We start from the raw sequence: 19,422 nt of genomic DNA, 5'->3' as shown, positions 1-19,422 counted from the left end.
ACTGAAGTTATATGTATGCTTAATCTTGTGAACTCCAGAGTATTTGTATTATGTATGTTTTTGTGCTAGCCTTATATATAGACTTTTGATACGTATATATCTGTTATTACAAACTGTATGTATCATTTGTGATGTCTCGTCTACATATGTTTGTAGCTAATTATTAAAAGCATTCTCCGCTATTAGATAATGGCGAAATGTAGTCGAATATCTAATAGTATTGTCTTGTATTGATAGATATGTATATATGTGTGTAACGTGTGTATGTTAGAATGTTTCTTTCTTTATTTATGTATTATTTTCTGTAAACTCTTCAATATTGGAGGAAATAAAGGAAATAATAATAATACATGTACGACTGACATTCTTGAAGTAGTTCAAAGTATGGTTTGTTTAAAGACTTGTAGTATCCATCCTGTACAAGTGGCAATGTTCGTGAAAACGCGTTTAACTATTTTTTATTGTGTTTTGTATTGTGTTTCTGAGAGAGCATAAATTTACGATCTAGATAGTATTTTTTAAATTACATGTATCTATGTCTTTAAAAATACACAATGTATTTAACAATAACTCCCGTTATTGCAAAGTAATCTCTTTAATTGTTAATCGGTTTAAGAAGTTTTTAAAACATTTTATCTTTAAAAATTAGAACGTTTGACATCTCAAAAATTGTACTTATAGATTTTAATGGATAATTATTCAAATTATAAGAGTATCGTACTGACATGCCTTTCAAGCTTAAACAAAGTTTTATATGATGATGAAATTTTATGTGCGTTACTGTAGGTATTCAATTAGTAGGTAATTTATTTTTTAATGGAAAATGAACTATTGTTTAAAACAGTTTACATATTGTTATTGTTAGCATTTTTGATTTAAATAAAAGATTAATCAATCACATATTCATCTATACTGTTTCATTTTAATTTCGAGTCTCCACACTCAGAAGTTTATAAAGGTCTGTCTGTCAGAGTGTATAATGTAATACAACTAGTAATTAAATAGTCAGAGAAAGTATAATTTTGCAGTTTAAACTTTACTAGCCCAAATAAACAAACAGCGAAAAAAATATTCAAAATTTGAGATGAATATTCTTTTGTTGTCTGATACATGCAGGCATTATTTATAATTTGTATACACATGAAAAATGATGAATTGGAGTGGTACTGAAATAAAAAGTAGAAGAGTAAGGGTCGGTAGAGATACAAAGGGGAGGGATTAAAGAGGAGGGATGGTTTGGTATCCAGCATAATATAGGTAAAGAAAAAGGTTGGCTAGGTCTAGGGGCAGGGAATCAAAGTTAATTCAGTATATTGATACATATTAACCAATGGAAGTAAATGATGTTTAGATGAACAGCGTATCATGTTCAGGAGCCAAACTACTAGGGCAGAATTACATACACAAAGATTTGAAGGTGACTAATGAGTAATGTTTGACATCTCAAAAATTGTACATAGATTTTAATGGATAATTATTCAATATTATAAGAGTATCGTACTGACATGCCATGTTCAACAAAGTTGGACAAACCTATATGATGATGAAATTTTATGTGCGTTACTGTAGGCTATTCAATTAGTAGGAAATTTATGTTTTTAATGGAAAATGAACTATTGTTTTTAGTTTACATTTATTGTTAGCATTTGATTTATAAAAGATTAATCAAACAAATTCAATATTCTGTTTCATTTTAATTTCCAGTCTCCACACTCAGAAGTTTATAAAGGTCTGTACAGTGTATATGTAATTTGGACTAGTAATTAAATAGTCAGACTAGTACAATTTTGCAGTTTTAAACTTTACTAGCCCAAATGACAAACAGCGAAAAAAATATCAAAATTTGATGTTATATTTTTATGTCTTGATTAATTCTTATTATTTTAGATCTTGAATTTCACATAGAGTTTATGCTTTGGAAGAAAGCTTAACATATCAAGATGAGTGGGCCTCCATCCAATATACCTTATGTGGACCGCCTCGCCTCAGTAGTGGAATCTGATGCCTTGCCCGACGCTGTTGGTAGTAAGTATTTTAATTACTTCAAGCAACTATATGACTTGAGTAAATAAACTCATTCACTCTTAAAGAGACATTTGAACTCCTCTGATTAAAAGCCTGGATTAGTTCATTGTTAAATTTCAAGGGTGAATTAGTAAGTGTGTATATTCTTTTTTTATATATTACAGAGTTATAATCTACCCTTGAGAGAAGGTTTTGATTGTGATAAGTGCTTGTGAGCGTAACATCATACTTTTTTGGGAAAATTATGTGAATTGTGCCCACAAAACAATGATGTCACAATGGACACCTGCTCGCTAGGGAGCTAACTCTGTAATATGCAAAGATGGAATATTTACTCGCCCCATGAAGAGACATTTGAACTCCTCTGATTCAAAGGCTGGAATAGTTCATTGTTAATATTTAGGGGTGAATAAGGTGATGTGTGTATATGGTCAAAAAGTGTTTATACCACATGTGTTATTACAGCATGCAGTGATATATGGGACTTGCTTAAAGAAAAATTATTGACTTTCCCTACGGGACTCTTAATTATTTTTGTCTTAGTAGCTTTGTACTACCTACAGAGACAATTAAACCAAAATATCAACACTACCAGGACCATATTGTGGCATGAAAATCCACTTCAGAAGGAAACATATCGGTCTATTTCTACATGTATTATCATCTGTTATGTCAGTTGAGCAAAATTTACATAAACTTTTACTTTTTTATGGAATTGACTATAGGATATTTCATAGAATACAAATAAACTTAAAACATGCTTAGATGTTCTAAAATTCAAGATACAAGATTGTCTATCAAAACCACTTGGTGAAATGAAAAGAAATTGTTGAAGAGTTATGATTGTGATAAAAAAAAAACGATCAACTTTTACATTTTTAAGGGCCGCCTCCTATTATAAGTACATGTACACCCAGTCAAGAGTTCAGTGGTTCTGGAGATGGGAAGCCGGGTATGTATAGATCTTTATAAATTAAATTATGTTGTTATAGATTCACAGACAATCTAATTATATGTTAACAAGGGAAGTTACAGCAAGGACATGTTAACTGTTTACCATAATTGTAATGTTACAAAGTCAAAACATTCATTGATGATTCATTGTCTCAGTTTGATACAGTGAATCACAGGGGGCTGTCAAAATTTTAATAGAAAAGGGGTGTTTTCTTATGGTCATAATATGTTTCATATATTGTGAAAGGTCCCTATGCAGTGAACCAACACCCAATGATTTGTTTGTTATACTCCCTGTAACAAACTTGAGACTATCAAATCCTGGAATCACACTGTCTGTCATGTTCAAATCTTGTATTAAAACAACTCCCCTTACATCTGCAAACTGATTTTGATGAAACTACAATAGAGTGTACACAGAAATGATAGGCATGCAAGCTAGGTTTTTATTTCAATAATGGTTACCATTGAAGCATTTTTTATCCCCTGTGAAACATGCTTGCGGGAATATTGTTTTGGGCTCTGTCTGTCCTTCCGTCCGAGATTCTGAACTAGCTATAACTGAAAAACCGTTCAACACGTACAGCTCCATGAAACTTTCTGTATACATCAGACAAGTGCCCCAGTTGTACCTTTTGCTATTGCGAACCTACCATTTTTGGAATATTTTCCGTTACCATGGAAACATGTATACTGTCAAAAATGACAAATTACTGTTTCATTTTGTTTATGGACTATAACTCCAAAACCATTCAACGCAGCTCCAGGAAATTTTCTGAATATATCACACAAGTGCCCTAGTTGTGCGTTTTGCTATTGCAGATCTTCCATGTTAGGTATCAGGGAAACTTGTCAAAAATACCAAATTACTTTTTCTTTTTGTTTTTGGGGTAATTAACTCGAGCTTCAAAACCGTTAAATGCAGCTTCATGAAAATTTATGTATATATCAGACAAGTGCCCTACTTATGCCTTTTGTGGTTGCGGACCTTGGGATATTTTCCATTACCATGGAAACTCGGTCAAAAATACCAAATTACAGTTTCTTTTTGTTACCAGCTGTTATTTTTTATCAGTTTTACAATACTTGCATACATTTAAAGTTATACTTGAATTAATTTTACTTTGATCTTGGTGTATTGGGGTTTTATTCCAAATGTGGGGCGTGGGGGATAGTGCCACGCTTTGCGGCTCCTTGTTTATTTTAATAACGGTTACCATGAAAACATGTCATTTGGTGGCCATAGTCTCAGATGAAGGGTAGCAGGATACTTCATCACAAAAAATTTCACTGGAATTTCCATGGGAATTTATTTTTCCAGTTTAATTCCATTGGAGTTCTGGGATTTCCATTGAAGTTATAGTTGCACATAAAATTCTAATGAAAATTTCACAGGCACTGAAACTCCAGTGACTTTTAATAATTCCAGTGGAAATTCCTATGAAAAATTTCACTGGCACTGGAAATTCCAGTGACTTTTAATTTCCAGTGGAAATTTCATTGAAAAACTACACGTGCACTGGCACTGGAAATTCCAATGACTGTTAATTTCCAGTGGAAATTTCTTTTAAAAACTACACTGGCACTGGAAATTCTAGTTACTTAGAATTTCCAGTGGAAATTCCATTGAAAAATTCTACTGGTACTAGATTTTCCAGTGACTCTAAAATTCTGATGGAAATTCCAATGAAAAATTCAACTGGAAATTCTAGTGACTCTGCAATTTTCAGTGGAAATTCCTTTGAAAAATTACACTTGCACTGGAAATTCCAGTGACTTTATTTTCATTGGAAATTTCGTTTAAATACTACAAAAGCACTGGCACTGGAAATTCCAATGACTTTTTATTCCATTGGAAATTTCATTTTAAATCTACACTGGCACTGGAAATTCCAGATCCTTTAAATTTCCAGTGATAATTCCATTGAAAAATTTTACTGGCATGGGAAATTCCAGAGACTCAAATATTCCAGTGGAAATTCCAATTAAAATCCACTGGCATGAGAAATTCCAATGACTTTTAATTTTCAAACTCCATTGGCACTGGAAATTCCAGTGACTTTAATTTCCAGTGGAAATTCCATTGAAAAATTCCACTGGTGCTAGAAGTTCCAGTGACTCTAAAATTCTGATGGAAATTCCAGTGAAAAATTCAACTGGAAATTCCAGTGCGCTGTGCAATTTTCAGTGAAATTTCCAATGAAAAATTTTAATTGAATTTAAATTTTAGTCTTACAAAATGTCCAAAAGTAGAAATAAAATTTCTTTTTATAGAATTATGGGATCATCAAATATAAAACTATTCAATTTTAAAATTTCTAAAGTTATCTGATGATGAAATCAAATATAATTTTGAATACTGGTGGGAAAAATCAGTAAATTTCAAAGCAGGAATCATGAAAGAAAATAATATTTCTTATTAAATGATTTCAACTAAACATTGATAAACCAATAACATTGATGGGAAAATCTTTGATGTTAAATGCATTTCTTTCATTTAAGTTAAACATATTTAATTATAAAATATTTCATATGATGTATCTTTTTGCTAAAACTTCTTAAAGTCCACATATCGTTTTCCATTTTCCTGCTTATGAGTTTGGAGTCACATGACTTATCACATGACTATAGACATCCTCGATACACCATGGGTTCCGATCACTTACGATCTCTACACCCCTGGACTATCTCATAGTGAAATTGAAGGCAGCTCAGCGGAAAGCATTTGACCAATCACAGGCTAGCAAAGATTTCCTTTGAAGACTACAGAGAGAGCGATGCCTAACATCAAAGCCACACATTCAACCACAGTGTACCGTTATACGGCTCTTTTGATGTACATAAAATGACTAAATTACCTGTTCTATTCTGTTGCCTGCGGTTTTACTATGAGATAGTCCAGGGTATAGAGATCGTAAGTGATCGGAACCCCTGGAATATTGAGAATGGACCACAGAAGTCACACACTTTTATACACATTTCCTGCCAAAACAGGTCGCAATACAAAATGCAATTTGTGTGTGTTGAAGTGTGGAAGGGGAAAATTAATCTTCTTAAAATGAAAGCTTTGGCAAATCAGTGAAAGGGTTATCTCATTCTTGGTTTTCTTAAGGCACAGATGAACAGTGCAAGCTTTAATTTATCAACAATTTTTTATCAACATGAAATCATTGCACTCCGATATTGCTATAGTGTTCATGTATGCAATGTAATTCTTGGTTTGTGTTTTTGTCAATGGTTATTTTCTCTGTATATATATGGACAATAACTCATTACAATTGACATAATATAACTATCATGTTTAAACTGGTTTACATGCTTCAAGTTAATAATAGCTGGTATTTCCTATCACAGTGTTGCGAGGGACTGGGCAAGTCTACGAGACCAGTGAGGGCAGCTCTGGTGGGAGTGCACGGATTCCATCAGCAGTAAGACAGAGTTCTTCAACACAATCCTCTGATGCTTATCTCCCGGACCCCGTTTCGTTGAACAAGTTTCTGGAAAACTACACATTTCTTCATCGTTATCCCAGTTCCGAGAAGCAAAAATTCATGAAACGGTTAAAACTTATCATGAAACACTTTGAACGTTTCCCTGATAATTTAAAAGCAGCTTACTACGATGTGATGGTGTTGTATAGTGAAGATGATCGAAATGAAGCTGATAGTTATTGTCAAAGTCTAAACGAACTAACTCTTGATAATGGGAAGCGAGTGAAGGCAGTATTGTATGATGTGATGGATTTTGCCAATATGAAACGCCGAATGTTTGGTAGTTTGGAAATGGCTTTTCAACGTTGTACTTTCGCCTTTGTGTATTTAACTAAGCAGTTTTGTCAGTGTGAATGGTCTCAGATAGCTAGTGAGGAATGCTTGATGGAGGCGATATATAACAAGGAAAAGCGGTGGTGTGTAGTGCCGGTGTACACAGTGCAGCGCACAAAGGCAGACTTCAACATTCCCATGGGCCTGAACTCGCTGAAAGGTGTTAACTATTACAACAACGATGACTTTTACAGACGGGGGCTACGTACATTGATCAGTGGTAAAATCTACAAACGGGAGGACAATGAGGAAAAGCTCTACATGGAGCAATACCAACATGCAGTGATGTTAGAACATAAATTACAGTTAGAGGAGGAAGTGAAACGACAAAGTCTAAAACAGGCTGAACAACAGCAATGGGCTTCTCCACGCCCGAGTGACACCGCAGAGGTTTTACAGAAGTTCAACATTAAACCACAGGGTGGGGTAGATTCAAGTGCCTACACACCAGACTCTTTTAACTCCAATAAGTCTTTAGATTATCAGACTCGGAGCTTTGTACCCGAGGAGTCCTCTTTAGGGAGTTTAAATTCTCAGGGTCCACGAGGCGACCAATCCGAATCTTCCATATATTACAGTACAGATGGAGAAATGTCGGCTACAGTTAATCCTAGACAGAATCAACAAAATTCTAGTTTACAGGTAGATATGCCCAGTTCTCTCCAGAGTCAGATGACAGCTGGTCAGCCTAAGACCCAGTCAGCTACAAAGGAATATTTGGTAGGAAGTGACGAACTTGAGGGTACAATGGACGGAAAAACTGTCTTCGACAAAGATGGGAAAGTGATTGTTCATCATGTCCATACACATACTCATTATTATAATGATAAGGAATCCGTGAAATCAAAAAAGAAAGTTGTTAATATTTACGGAGCAGAAAAAGTAATGATAGGTGATGATAATACTATAGTTGAAGGAGGCACTTCAGATAGTCCCACGTCCTCAAATAGTGGTGGAGAGATGTCAACAACGTCCAGAAAGAAACCAGACAGGTAAGCATCAAAATCAATAAAACCTGCCTAGCATCCTGATGTGGTGGTGATTCAAAATTATACAAATGGTTGTGCGGACCCTTACGCCTTGTGGCATGAGTGGTGGGACCAAAAGAGGCAATTGGTTCAAATTGTTTTTACTCCTTCTTGAAAATGCTTTCTTCACAAAAACAAATCTAGTTTAAATTCAAAACCACAAATCAGGTATTGCGTATTTATATAAGTGATATTGCTAAACCATTTGATAATTAAATTGTATAACAGTGCCTCATACATCCTCTAAACTCCAGGGGTTACTATCACTGGCATTTTATCCACCCCTGGACTATCTCATAGTAAAACTGAAGGCAGTTCAGGAGAAAAGAACTGACCAATCATAGGCCTGTAGAGACTTACTTTGAAGATTACAGAGAATGACGCCCGATTTAAAGCAACAGTCAACCACAGTGTACTGTTATACAATTCCTTTGATGTACATCAAAGGATCAAATTACCTGTCTTCTATTGCCTCCAGTTTTACTATGAGATAGTCCAGGTGGCGATAGAATGTCAGTGAAAATAACCCCTGGAGTATCAAGGATGTGCCTCATAAAACTATAAGTGTATCTATTTAAGACCAGACCAATTAATTATATATTCTATAGTAAATAATTGGAAGGCAACACATGCATTAGTTCAACCACTCTTATGAATGGTGTACAAAGATATTTATTTTTTTGCTGCATATTTATAATGTTTAAACAGGCATGAATATTTATATTTGTTCAGAACACAATTGATGTCATAGAAGATTTTCACAGACATCTTGGGCTCATAATGTACATCATTTTAAAAGTCAAAATTGACTTATTTATTATTTTGTGGAAAGGTATCTTCTGTTTGCTTTCATAATTAGCATATATAAGTAATCAGATTTTTTAACGTATTTGACTTTATAATTAATTTTAAAAGTCAACCATATGCATGGTTACTTTTAATAGACAAGTTAGTTTTGTAAGATGTCAAGTGTAAAGATATTTTGAATGGTAAATATATGCTCTCACTTACGTACCCCCGGTATGTTACATTGAGGGTATGACAAATTGCAATAAATCATAGGAATGATGATTAATTACTAGATGACCCTCAACCGATCCGATAATCGATTAAAAATATATAATTGTTTAATCGAGTAAATATTATAATTAGAACTATAGTTAATTCAAAAATTTTCTAATAAAAACACAATGCCATCATACCTTTCTCCATTACAATATTTTTCACTTGCAAGAAAAACATTCACGGTCACCATACTCTTCACAGCTTACAAATAAGGCCTAAATTAAAATTAAGATTGTTTGCACTCCCCCGACCGACCCATATAAAACGGCCCTACTCAAAAGATTTTATTGGGAAATTCTGACAATGTTTTTTTTTAATTTTGTACAATGATATCTGAGCGTCTAGAAAAACAAAAACTTTCATAATTATCTTTGAACAATTGCTTGTCCAGGCTTCAAAACTATCACAATGAAACTGTATGTGTAAATTCGGGTACATACATCTAGAATGTGAAACATCACTGGTGTACACAATAAATTCAGGATAAAATAAAATATTTTTCCTACCTACCGATCCACTGTTAAAATTCTGGGTCGGAAAAGTGCAAACCAACAATATTTTAAGCCTGGCCTAATGAAGACAAAAGTAGCCATAAATAGGCAATTTGACAACATAAATTGAATTTATCATTTTGTACGATTATTGGATTGGATAGGCCTAGTGGGTCATGTTCTGACCTTTTGGATTGACCAATCATATATTTTTTCTATATATATATACCCAGTTTGCTGCCTACATGAGGTAAATTTTGGAAGTGTTAAATACAATGTAAGTGACCTCTTCTGTCTAGAGCCAATTTATCCCAAGATACAGTTTAATGAAATGACATCTGCAGTCGACAGACATCCCTAATTAGGTCATTCCATTGAAAATGTAACCCCTGAAAGCACATTTAGGCTCTTCTAAAATAAAGACTAGACCATTCCATAATGAAATTTTAGGGGTGAATGAGTTCAGATATGTCCCCATGTTCTATCTACAGAATCTACCAACCAGCTGCTTCATCTTTGGGTTGCAATGTAAAATGTAGGTGTGTATGGTATGTAATGGTCAGATACTGACTGTAGTTTGATGGATTTTCTCAGGGTACTTCCAATTCGTCTTTCCTCCAACTCTTAAACCCTTAAAATGATACTGGCTGTTAACAGGAAATAAAACTAAAAAAATCAAACCAATATGATAAAAGGTCACCAGAATGTCACACCTGATGGGATGGTTGTCAGACTCTTTATGTAATCTCTGTGAGAATTTACTTAGTTTTATGAAAAAGTTCAGAGATATGGTTTTAGAATTGTTTTACCTCTGGTGGTAGGCATAGAAATCTTGATAAAATCTTATTACTACATTAGTTTGTACAAAGTTATATTTTTTCATTTATTACTTCTCCTTCAATTGAACCAAGAGATATATATACATGAACATAATGTTGTAACAATGTCGAAAGAACATCTATATGCTTTATAAAAATTCAAATTAATTTTTTTTTCTGTTTTTAGCAGTTCTGACTCCAGCCCATCCTTGCCTTGCCGTCAGTCAATGGAGGGCCCTAGTCGACAGTCGATTGATGGTCAACCATCATTACCCCTCGTGCCATCACCCGACGTCTTTAATACAGCCACCAAGGAGATGCTTCCAGCTCCAAATACAGAACCCAGTGCTGAAGAAAATATCACTGAGACCATTGAAAAAACGGTATCTGGCTCATCCGTCAGGTTTGAAAGTCTTCAGACCAGTAAAGCGTACTTCAGCTCTGACACAACTACAGCAGTCGCAGCAAGTTTACCGGCAACAAGAATTACTTCAACTGTACAATCAAATATACAACCAAATGTCTCATCCACTTTTGCTGCTGCAAAAAGTTCGGAAAAAGTTGAAGGAAATACAGAGATAACACAAAAGCAGACCATGAAAAGTGTGGAGAATATGCAGAATGCTGTTGCATCATCTCCTTCTTTGATCAAAAGTTCGCACCAATCTGGTGTTTCTAATGCTGAAGCAAGCACAAAAAAAGATCGTCCAATGATAAATCTGCCAAAAAGGCCAATCATCTTTTCAGACTGTAAAGCAAAACCTCAAGCTTTGGCAACAGTTATGCCACTGCGAAGTCAAAACAGTACGACTTCTGATGGTGATGAATTCAGAAACAACTTTGGCAGCTCTTCAGAACCGGAGGACTGCAGCAAGCCTGTGAGTCGGACAGAACAGAAAGAGGTTTGTCAGAGTCATAGTACTCACGTAAAGACACCAGTGACAAGTGCAGTTCTGTCAGATGAAGAGGAAACAGAAGTTAAACAAGTCGCTACTGTTTCTCCTCTAACTCCGTCGACAGATTTAGAACCGGACTGTAGTAACAGTATGGAAACGTCACTAAAATCCTATGCTGGCCTAGGTAGGTTTCTTGTATAATGGAAATTCTGATCATATTTCATATTTTTTAGAGGATGGCTCATTTGAAAATATAAATGGGCAGATGGCAGGCATATAAAGACTAGTGATCAGTTGAAGAAAATATTAATTATGTATTAACAGAGTTAACCGTCAAATCTTGCTCTTGTCTATTCCGAATCCCTGTCTATTACAGCTGAATGACATTTTCCTTCCTAATTGTACTTATTAAAAACCTTTATATTTGGGTAACCTGCCAATACCGTTAAGACAGACTGGTCCCGATGGCGTATGGTGTAGACAAGTGATTCTGTAAATGATAAACCATTCTTTGATATTCTTCAGTTATGTGGTGATGAATTGATGTGAAAATCTCATTACAACTGGTGATATATGTACAAAAATTGACAGTTTTTTGTTCAATTTCTTTTACAGGATTGACAGAAACTGACCAGAGTGACCAGGCAGTGTCCAAAGTTTTGGAGATGGGGTTCCGAGAATCACAAATAAAGGCTGCACTGTTGTCACTTCAGAGTCGTGCACCAGGTATATCATACTGACCTTTGACCTAATGTTTTATATATATATATATATACCACCCCTCAGGTGCTTAGGGTTAGCCAGGGTAAATTTGGTAACTTACAAATTGTTACTAGGTGTAGTTACTACAAACAACAATTATATAACTTTTGTAAGAGGGCCCGTGGTGGCCAAGTGGTTAGGATGACCCAACATATTACCAAAATCCGTCACCTCTGGGTCACGAGATCGAATCCAATGTTATTTTTAGGACAGTTGCCAGATACTGACTATTAGTCTGTGTTTTTTCTCTGGTAATTTGGCTTCCTTCCACCATTTTAACCTGGCATGTCCCCATATGAACCTGGCTGTTAATAGGATTTTAACAAAATAAGGATAATTAAGCTCTTGTAAGATTATACCTTTCAATAGGATTGTTGAAAGTTTCAAAATTTTGTGAAGTATGAACTACATGCAGTATCTATTGTTGTGATTATAAAGCACAGCTGAATCTGTTAATGTGTACATCTTATGGCCAATATTATGATTTAAAAAGGAGTTAAATGTAAAGTAAATTCTCAAATTTGCTATGTAGGGGAAGTAACTCTGACAAACAATTGGAAGTAATGTCTGTACATGGCTTAAATATATATAGATAATTTTCCAACAGGTCGCAAACACTTCAGTGTTCCTAATCTTCTGGATGAGATCGAAAATCTTCCAGAGTCAGCACTGCAGCCACAAAGTCCTAACCGGTCTAGTGATTTAGACACAGGTGAGAAACCAGATGGCTCAGTTATCAATAGTTAGATCCTTAACAGGACAATAGAGTATCAAAGCAGTAATGGTTTTGAATTATTATAATCAATCGATGTAGGAATTTCAAAGGTGATTCCAGAACATTAATTTTCAAATTTTGATTAAAGAAAGAAATATAGGGTTATAAAAAGTTTGGTGAGTCCCTCAGGAAAATCATGAGTCAAGTCCTATACTGTAAACCAATTTTTATTCGCGTGCGATTTACTTCTGTGATTTTCACACTTGACTAAAATTTGTGAATGTTAATCTCCACAATGATCGATATGTCTTAGTATGATAGTATCAAATGAAAGTAGAACTCTATGTAGCCAATTCTGCGAAAGTTAATCTCAGCGAACTTGTTTTGAAATGGAATTCGCGAAATTTAATAGTCACGAATTAAAGTTGGTTTTCAGTTAATAAATTTTTTCAAGGTAAAAAGGAAAAACAAACTATCTATATGGATAACCTTCAAAGTCACAAAGATTGTTTTCTTTTTCAGATTGTCCTTCGGAATCCGGTTTTGTGTTGCTCAACAATGAACCCTCCCGACATGATAGACAAATGAGTCGTCAGGGAAGCAATTTATCAACCAACAGTACTGCTTCGAGAAACAATAGAGGAAGCCCAAACCCTGAACAGTCGCCTCGATCTGATATTCCTACACCAAGGACAGGATCCCCTTCAAAAGACGCCAAAGACAAGTGTAAAATTTCCTGAGGATGATTGTTTCCTGTAAATCTGTTGCAGCTTTATCTAGAAAGTGTCAGTTTTCTAAACACATAAAAGTCAATGTTAACAAATCTGTTCTTTGAAATTTCCAATGTGTGTAGAAAGTGTTTTTTAACATAAAAAATTGGTTCTTTGGACTTTACAATGTGTGTAGAAAGTGATTTTCTAACACAACAAATCTGTACTTGGGCTTTACAGTGTGTGTAAAAAGTGATTTTCAAATACAACAAATCTGTACTTGGGCTTTACAGTGTGTGTAGAAAGTGATTTTCAAACAGCCTAGCTTTATTGTCATTTTAAATGACAAATAGACTAGACATCAGACTAGGCCTATGCTAGTCTTTAAACTTTGAGGATTACCTAAACAAGTGCCCAAATATCAGTAGAGATGTATGTGTCAAAGATTATATGGGATATTTTTAGTGCTATCAATATGAACACTCCAAAAGCTGGATATATATACTATCACATGTATACCACCGGTGACAGATTTTGTGGTTTGGTGTATTTTATCAAGGAATGCAACATGCGTTTTGAAATGGAAAGTCGATTTTAATAGGGGAATGTTAGAGAAATGATACTGAGAACAATGCTTAATGGAAAAATGAAGCATATTAATGACTTTATCTCCAGAAATGGAGAATGCCAGGAGAGATATAGAAAAGAATACTTTATGAAAAAAGGACAGCTAGTAATGATTTTGGCTGGAGAAACTGAGAGTGGTTATTGTTTTCCAAAATGGAGAGTGAAGACTTTGTTCAGGATTATTTCTCAGATAAGATGTTGTCCCTTACAGAACTTTTCACCAAAATATAGACTAGACATACGTAGCTATTATTAAACAGCAAAGCTTTATTGTCTCTCACTAAAACCCAGTCTCATGTTTTAGGGATTCGCAGAGTCTGAGGGATTTTGTTGTGTGCATTAGACTTTAAAGTGATACTTGAAATATGAAATAAGCATTTAAATATATGACATAAACATTGAAGATGAAAACATTTGATTGTGCATTGAAATATCATTACTGTTTGCTTCGTTGAATGATTTCATTGGATATTGCTAAAGTTTGACTGCTCATTTAGATGTGTTGTTTACTTTGAAGAAAGCTACGTTAATCATGAATGTTTGTGTTGTAGATGTATTGATTAATTAGGAAGTTATTGTTGAACTACGAGCATGTTGGCATGGAGATGTCATGTTGTTGATTAGCTTAATAGGATATGTATATAACAAAATCACATTCCTAGCAATGATGTACATGTACTTCTTTAATCACAATGGTATTCATTTTGTTTTATTGCTTAAAACTCTTTACAAACAATATTACAGAGTTCTGTTCATGGTACTTTGTATGATATTTGAAATTGACTGAATAAGTGTGACTTATCAGATAATTAAATCGCTATGTGGACTGATGTTGTGTGCCAGAAAATCACTTGAATATGAAATCACACATCACATATTGAATGTGTATTTGTGATAAATATTCATCTTGCGATTTTACTTCAGAAAATGTTTTTCACAAAAGTTCCTGGATGAAATATTTTGTGATTTTACTTACCCGATAATAAATTATGGGAAATTAGATTTTCACAGAATAAAATTGTGCGATCTGGTGACTAGAATATGAGATTTATTAATTTCTTATTTTGGTGTGAATTCATTGTAAGTATATCTGAGCACATACAATTTATGGAAAGCTATCAAGGTCAAAATTTCTTCCTTCCAAATGGTTATATTTTTCTCTTGATTTGGAACCCTGTTGGCTTTCCATAAAAAAATGTCCTTCATGTAAGAGTGAAAAAAAAACATGACCAAAAAAAAGACGTTGGCTTTCAAATTATAACAATTTGGTATAAGTGTTTAAAGATAGTAAAATGATAGTTTGTGTACTGTTTGGTTACCATCTAGCTGTGACTAATAGATCAAATCATGCCCTACCTAGATGGTGTGACAACGAAATCACAACCTGAGGGGTAATTTATGAATGTTCAACCCCAGGCTTGAATTCCCCTGAGGGTTGTAACGTCATCGTCAAACTCTTATAGATTATTAGATATGGGGATGATTCTTTTTTTCCCCATATACAATAGAAAAAGATGAGGTAGTAGCCTTACAAGCAGCATTTTCACCACAACATGATTATGATTCCATCGACTTCACATATCTATACTGATAACTTCATCGACAATGCATGTCACAGTTACACTGCATGAAGTCATTACGCCACTTATTTATTTTACTGGAACTGTCATACCCTAGGGCCAGGGTTGACAAAGAAATCTCTCATGGCTAAAATTGGTGATCATGAATCAGTGAATGGTGTGAGAATACCATGTTATGTTTTGGGGAGGATTGCAAATTTAATCTCGCATGATAATTTGTTTACAATAAAAAGCATTACATTGAAAGTACATAACACACAAACAGATTTTACTAACAAAAATAAATCATAAACCTGCAACTAAACTGCTTGGATTTCATTTAATATGTAAAATATATGTAAAAATCTGGATTGAGATGAGGAAAAGACCTTACAATATAATGTAAACTTTTGATAATGTCCTTTCAGTATACTTTTTACTTTCTGAACCATTTAATTAGTACTATGCAATTAAAAATGCTGACTTATTCAGAATTAATGGATGGACAATCAGTGTGATTATTACATTATTATAATATACAATGTATAAATATATCTGTTTCACAGGGACCTAGCACAATTTTTTTTTACCAGCAGTATACATAAATATATATTATAGTATATGAATATACTGTTGTTAAAAAAATATGCAAAGTCCCTGTGATCTGTTTTAATTAAGTATGCGCCAAATAAGTAATTCTAACAGTGTGGACAGAATATTTATCCAGTGTTATCTGGAAAACAACCATTGATATTAATTCCTTGACCTACATACAGGTAATGGGATTTCCACTTGGGAATTCCACGACCATGGTTTCATACTTGGATAAAAAAAATATACTTTAAAATAGATAATATTTGTTGATGTTTTTGTTATAAAGTAAACAGATAACAAAAGTTAATACAAATAGTTGTAATTCAGTTGTTTATATGATTGATATGTGTTTCCCTCCTGATTTTAATTTGTGTGAAAGATTACCAAAGAAGTATAAAATTTGTTTAGTGTAATTGCCATAGTTACCAAATGTATATAATGAAATATGTACATGTATATCCTATTTTCATGGTTGACAATAGCAGAAGCACGTGAATATCCAAGCTAATATATGTAGATTTTGATGTGGCTTTTTGCACTGTCAATAAAAGGTTATGTATAATATTATGTATTATTTATTCAAGTGAAGTTTTCATTGTGGAAAAAACCTTCAGTTAATGAGCGTTCCTTAAATCTGTAATGCTATCCTATGAAGAATTTAATGTTAGGATTTCCTTAAAGTTGAGGAATGATTTGTAGAAAAAAATTGATATTAATTAAATCCATGTAAATATATTCGGGAACTGTGAAATGTCTAGTGGGACAATCCATACTTCTGAATACTGTTACTTAAAGATGCATAAACGATACCCATCATTTGTACTATATAGATGATGGATTATCGTGTTTATATGTGTCTAATTAACACAAAAATGCATATAAAACATTTTTTTCGCTTTTGGTGCATGCGCAAAAAGTACTTTACTCTATAAAGGGCATAGTGACATGGAAATTTTTCAGGAGGCAGTTAATTTTTTTATCTTGAATTTTAAAATAAGCTAATACTAAATGGTGGTAATGGTGTTAAGTAAGTAACTGAAAAAAATATTGATTTGTCTACTCCTGTTTTTTGATAGAGAAAACATACCTCAACAGTGGATCATCTTTTACATATTTGAGCTGTAAATCTTTTATTAGAGCTTTTTTCACCTTAAGTGCGTCACTACTAAAGGTATGACAGCGCTTATTTTTTCTGTATATTTTTTATTATCCATTATAGGTGATTGCGCAAATTCATCATTATGTTAATCTATTCAAAATTATCTTTGCGCTAAAGTTTCCTAGATAAATACATCTACAGTATGAGTGTATTTATGAGTGTCATGATAATCCATACAAGGCTATCTAAAAGGAATGGTCTGTTCTGTAAGTAAAAAAAACAACACATGAATCAATTGATACAGGCTTAATAATCATATGTCATGGTAGAGTTTGTTATATGCACTGTAACACTTCAGCTTATGCACTGTAACGACTTCAGCTATTTGTAATATGGATTAATTGGTACATGTTATTTTATTATGTATCAGATATCTTGAAATAAAATATAAAACAACACTTCTTATTTATTTTTCTGCAAGTCTTTGACAAGTTCCATCATTTTAGCTCACATGCCCATTGACAACTTCGCTAGCCAAGGGTATTTAGGCCGATTCTCTTCCTACTAGGTAGTAGGAAAAGAATCGGCTAAAAAACCTTGGCTAGGGAAGTTGGCTCATTGAACAAGCAACCCTAACTGATTCACCCCTGAAGACACATTTAGACTTTTCTAAATCAAAGATTAGACCAGTCCATTATGAAACTTCGGGGATGAATGAGTTAATGGTATGTGATAGCATAGTGTTTGTTGTGCATTTATCTTATTAAATTTTCAGTAACCGATAATAATTTTACAGGAACTGATTTCGTGAGACTGAAGTACTTGGATTAAAGACTACACAATTAGTTAAAAATGAATGACCTTGACCTTCATTTAAGTTCACATGAGTTTCAAAAATGACCTTCAACCCTGAAGACTAGGATAGAATATTGGCCCCAACATTACGATAATAAGCATGTCATTACGAAGTATGAACCCAGGTAATGACTGTATCATGTTTTATCCCTCAGATCTTCAAAGTACCTGAACCTAGTTTTAAGAAATTTCCTTATAACTTTAAGTAATTCTTTAATTAAAAATTCCCCATTGGAAAGCATTACAGAAGTTAAAAAAAATCTTATGTTAACCGTAACTCATACTATGATATATAGATCAAGGAAATAAGTTCACACAGTTATTACGCCACAGTGAAAGGAATCTCCAAATGTGACGGGAAATGAGTTTAAAAATTACAAAATCGACGGATAAAAACATAAAAGTTAACGTGTGGGACGATGTAGAGACAGTTTATGTATGAACATAAGTCACATATCAGTGATATCAAATTTGTTTTTTAAGGCATAAATTGTAAGCTTCTGATCGAGAGGCTGATAATAATAAACATGGTGTCTCTGATTTTCCAAAATTGAAAGAAAACACTTACTCAAGGTTTAACGTCTTGTAGCTGCGATAATGAGGTGCTCTAGTCAATTAATGGATGGTTTCAGACAGATGGTGGTCCTGTCGGTAATTCCAATTTCATTAAACCTGTTGGCCTAATGACGTCATGGAAACACTCCAAAACAGCATTACTTTCTCCACTGGCATATTATTTTTATTTTGGTGAAGGAATTGCTATCGGTAAAACGTTCTAGAGTTTACTAGATACATATTTTTCAGTTAATTGGTTGCAAAGATGACATTCTTTGAAGATGGAGGTTTCATTTTGTAAATGTGATTTGGTAAGGAGTTTTGAGTGTACAAAATATGTTTATATATATACATAAAAAAACACAACTATAAAACAGTTTTTTCTCCCTAGCGCTTTCTCGGCTCATGCCGGTCTTCAGGGGTTTGAATTCTTTTATTTGTAAAACATGACATCATAGTACAATGACGTCATAGTAAGATTACGTCATGACATGGTACATAAAGATATTGTGAATGGTTCTGGAAGAAAATAACAAAAACATGAGGACGAAATAAAAATCGTCTAAAAATCTTTAAAACGATTGTTTTATAATCTGGCAATCAGATAAAGATGTAAATACATTATTTCAAGAACTTAATAAGCTACGTCCTGATATACAGTACACAATGGATTCTAGTACAGTAAAACTACCGTTTTTGGATATATCTGTACATAGTAAAAATGGTGAAATCACTACTGACTTGTATTGTAAACCGACGGATTCGCATAACTATCTTGATTTTTATTCAAATCATGCAAGGCATGTAAAGCTAAATATCCCATTTAATTTAGCGTCCCGTCTAAT

At 33.7% G+C, this 19,422-nt stretch overlaps 1 protein-coding gene across 3 annotated transcripts; it reads left to right on the top strand.

The window, feature by feature from the left end:
- Window positions 1–1,887: 1,887 nt before the first annotated feature.
- Window positions 1,888–17,625, top strand: LOC138333732 (serine-rich adhesin for platelets-like). 3 transcript variants are annotated; one of them, XM_069282296.1, is made up of 7 exons: window positions 1,888–2,025; window positions 2,909–2,977; window positions 6,334–7,795; window positions 10,396–11,285; window positions 11,717–11,827; window positions 12,471–12,575; window positions 13,101–17,625. In XM_069282296.1, the coding sequence occupies exons 1-7, from the start codon at window positions 1,941–1,943 to the stop codon at window positions 13,316–13,318; spliced, it is 2,940 nt and encodes a 979-aa protein (XP_069138397.1). In that variant the 5' UTR covers window positions 1,888–1,940; the 3' UTR covers window positions 13,319–17,625. The 3 variants fall into 3 exon arrangements, with proteins under 3 accessions (XP_069138397.1, XP_069138396.1, XP_069138398.1); XM_069282295.1 differs by having other exon boundaries at window positions 10,393–11,285; XM_069282297.1 differs by lacking the exon at window positions 2,909–2,977 and having other exon boundaries at window positions 10,393–11,285.
- The last annotated feature ends 1,797 nt before the right edge of the window (window positions 17,626–19,422 follow it).

This window comes from Argopecten irradians, chromosome 10, assembly GCF_041381155.1.
Source record: "Argopecten irradians isolate NY chromosome 10, Ai_NY, whole genome shotgun sequence".
Classification (NCBI taxonomy): Eukaryota; Metazoa; Mollusca; class Bivalvia; order Pectinida; family Pectinidae; genus Argopecten; species Argopecten irradians.
The sequence above is the reverse complement of the archived record's forward strand: the minus strand, read 5'-3'. Positions and strand labels throughout refer to the sequence as shown.

Coding starts and splice junctions, on each gene's coding strand:
- LOC138333732 (XM_069282295.1), top strand. CDS start 1,941: ATGAGTGGGCCTCCATCCAATATACCTTATGTGGACCGCCTCGCCTCA. Junction 2,978..6,333: donor TTCTGGAGATGGGAAGCCGG/GTATGTATAGAT, acceptor TTCCTATCACAG/TGTTGCGAGGGACTGGGCAA. Junction 11,286..11,716: donor AAAATCCTATGCTGGCCTAG/GTAGGTTTCTTG, acceptor TTTCTTTTACAG/GATTGACAGAAACTGACCAG.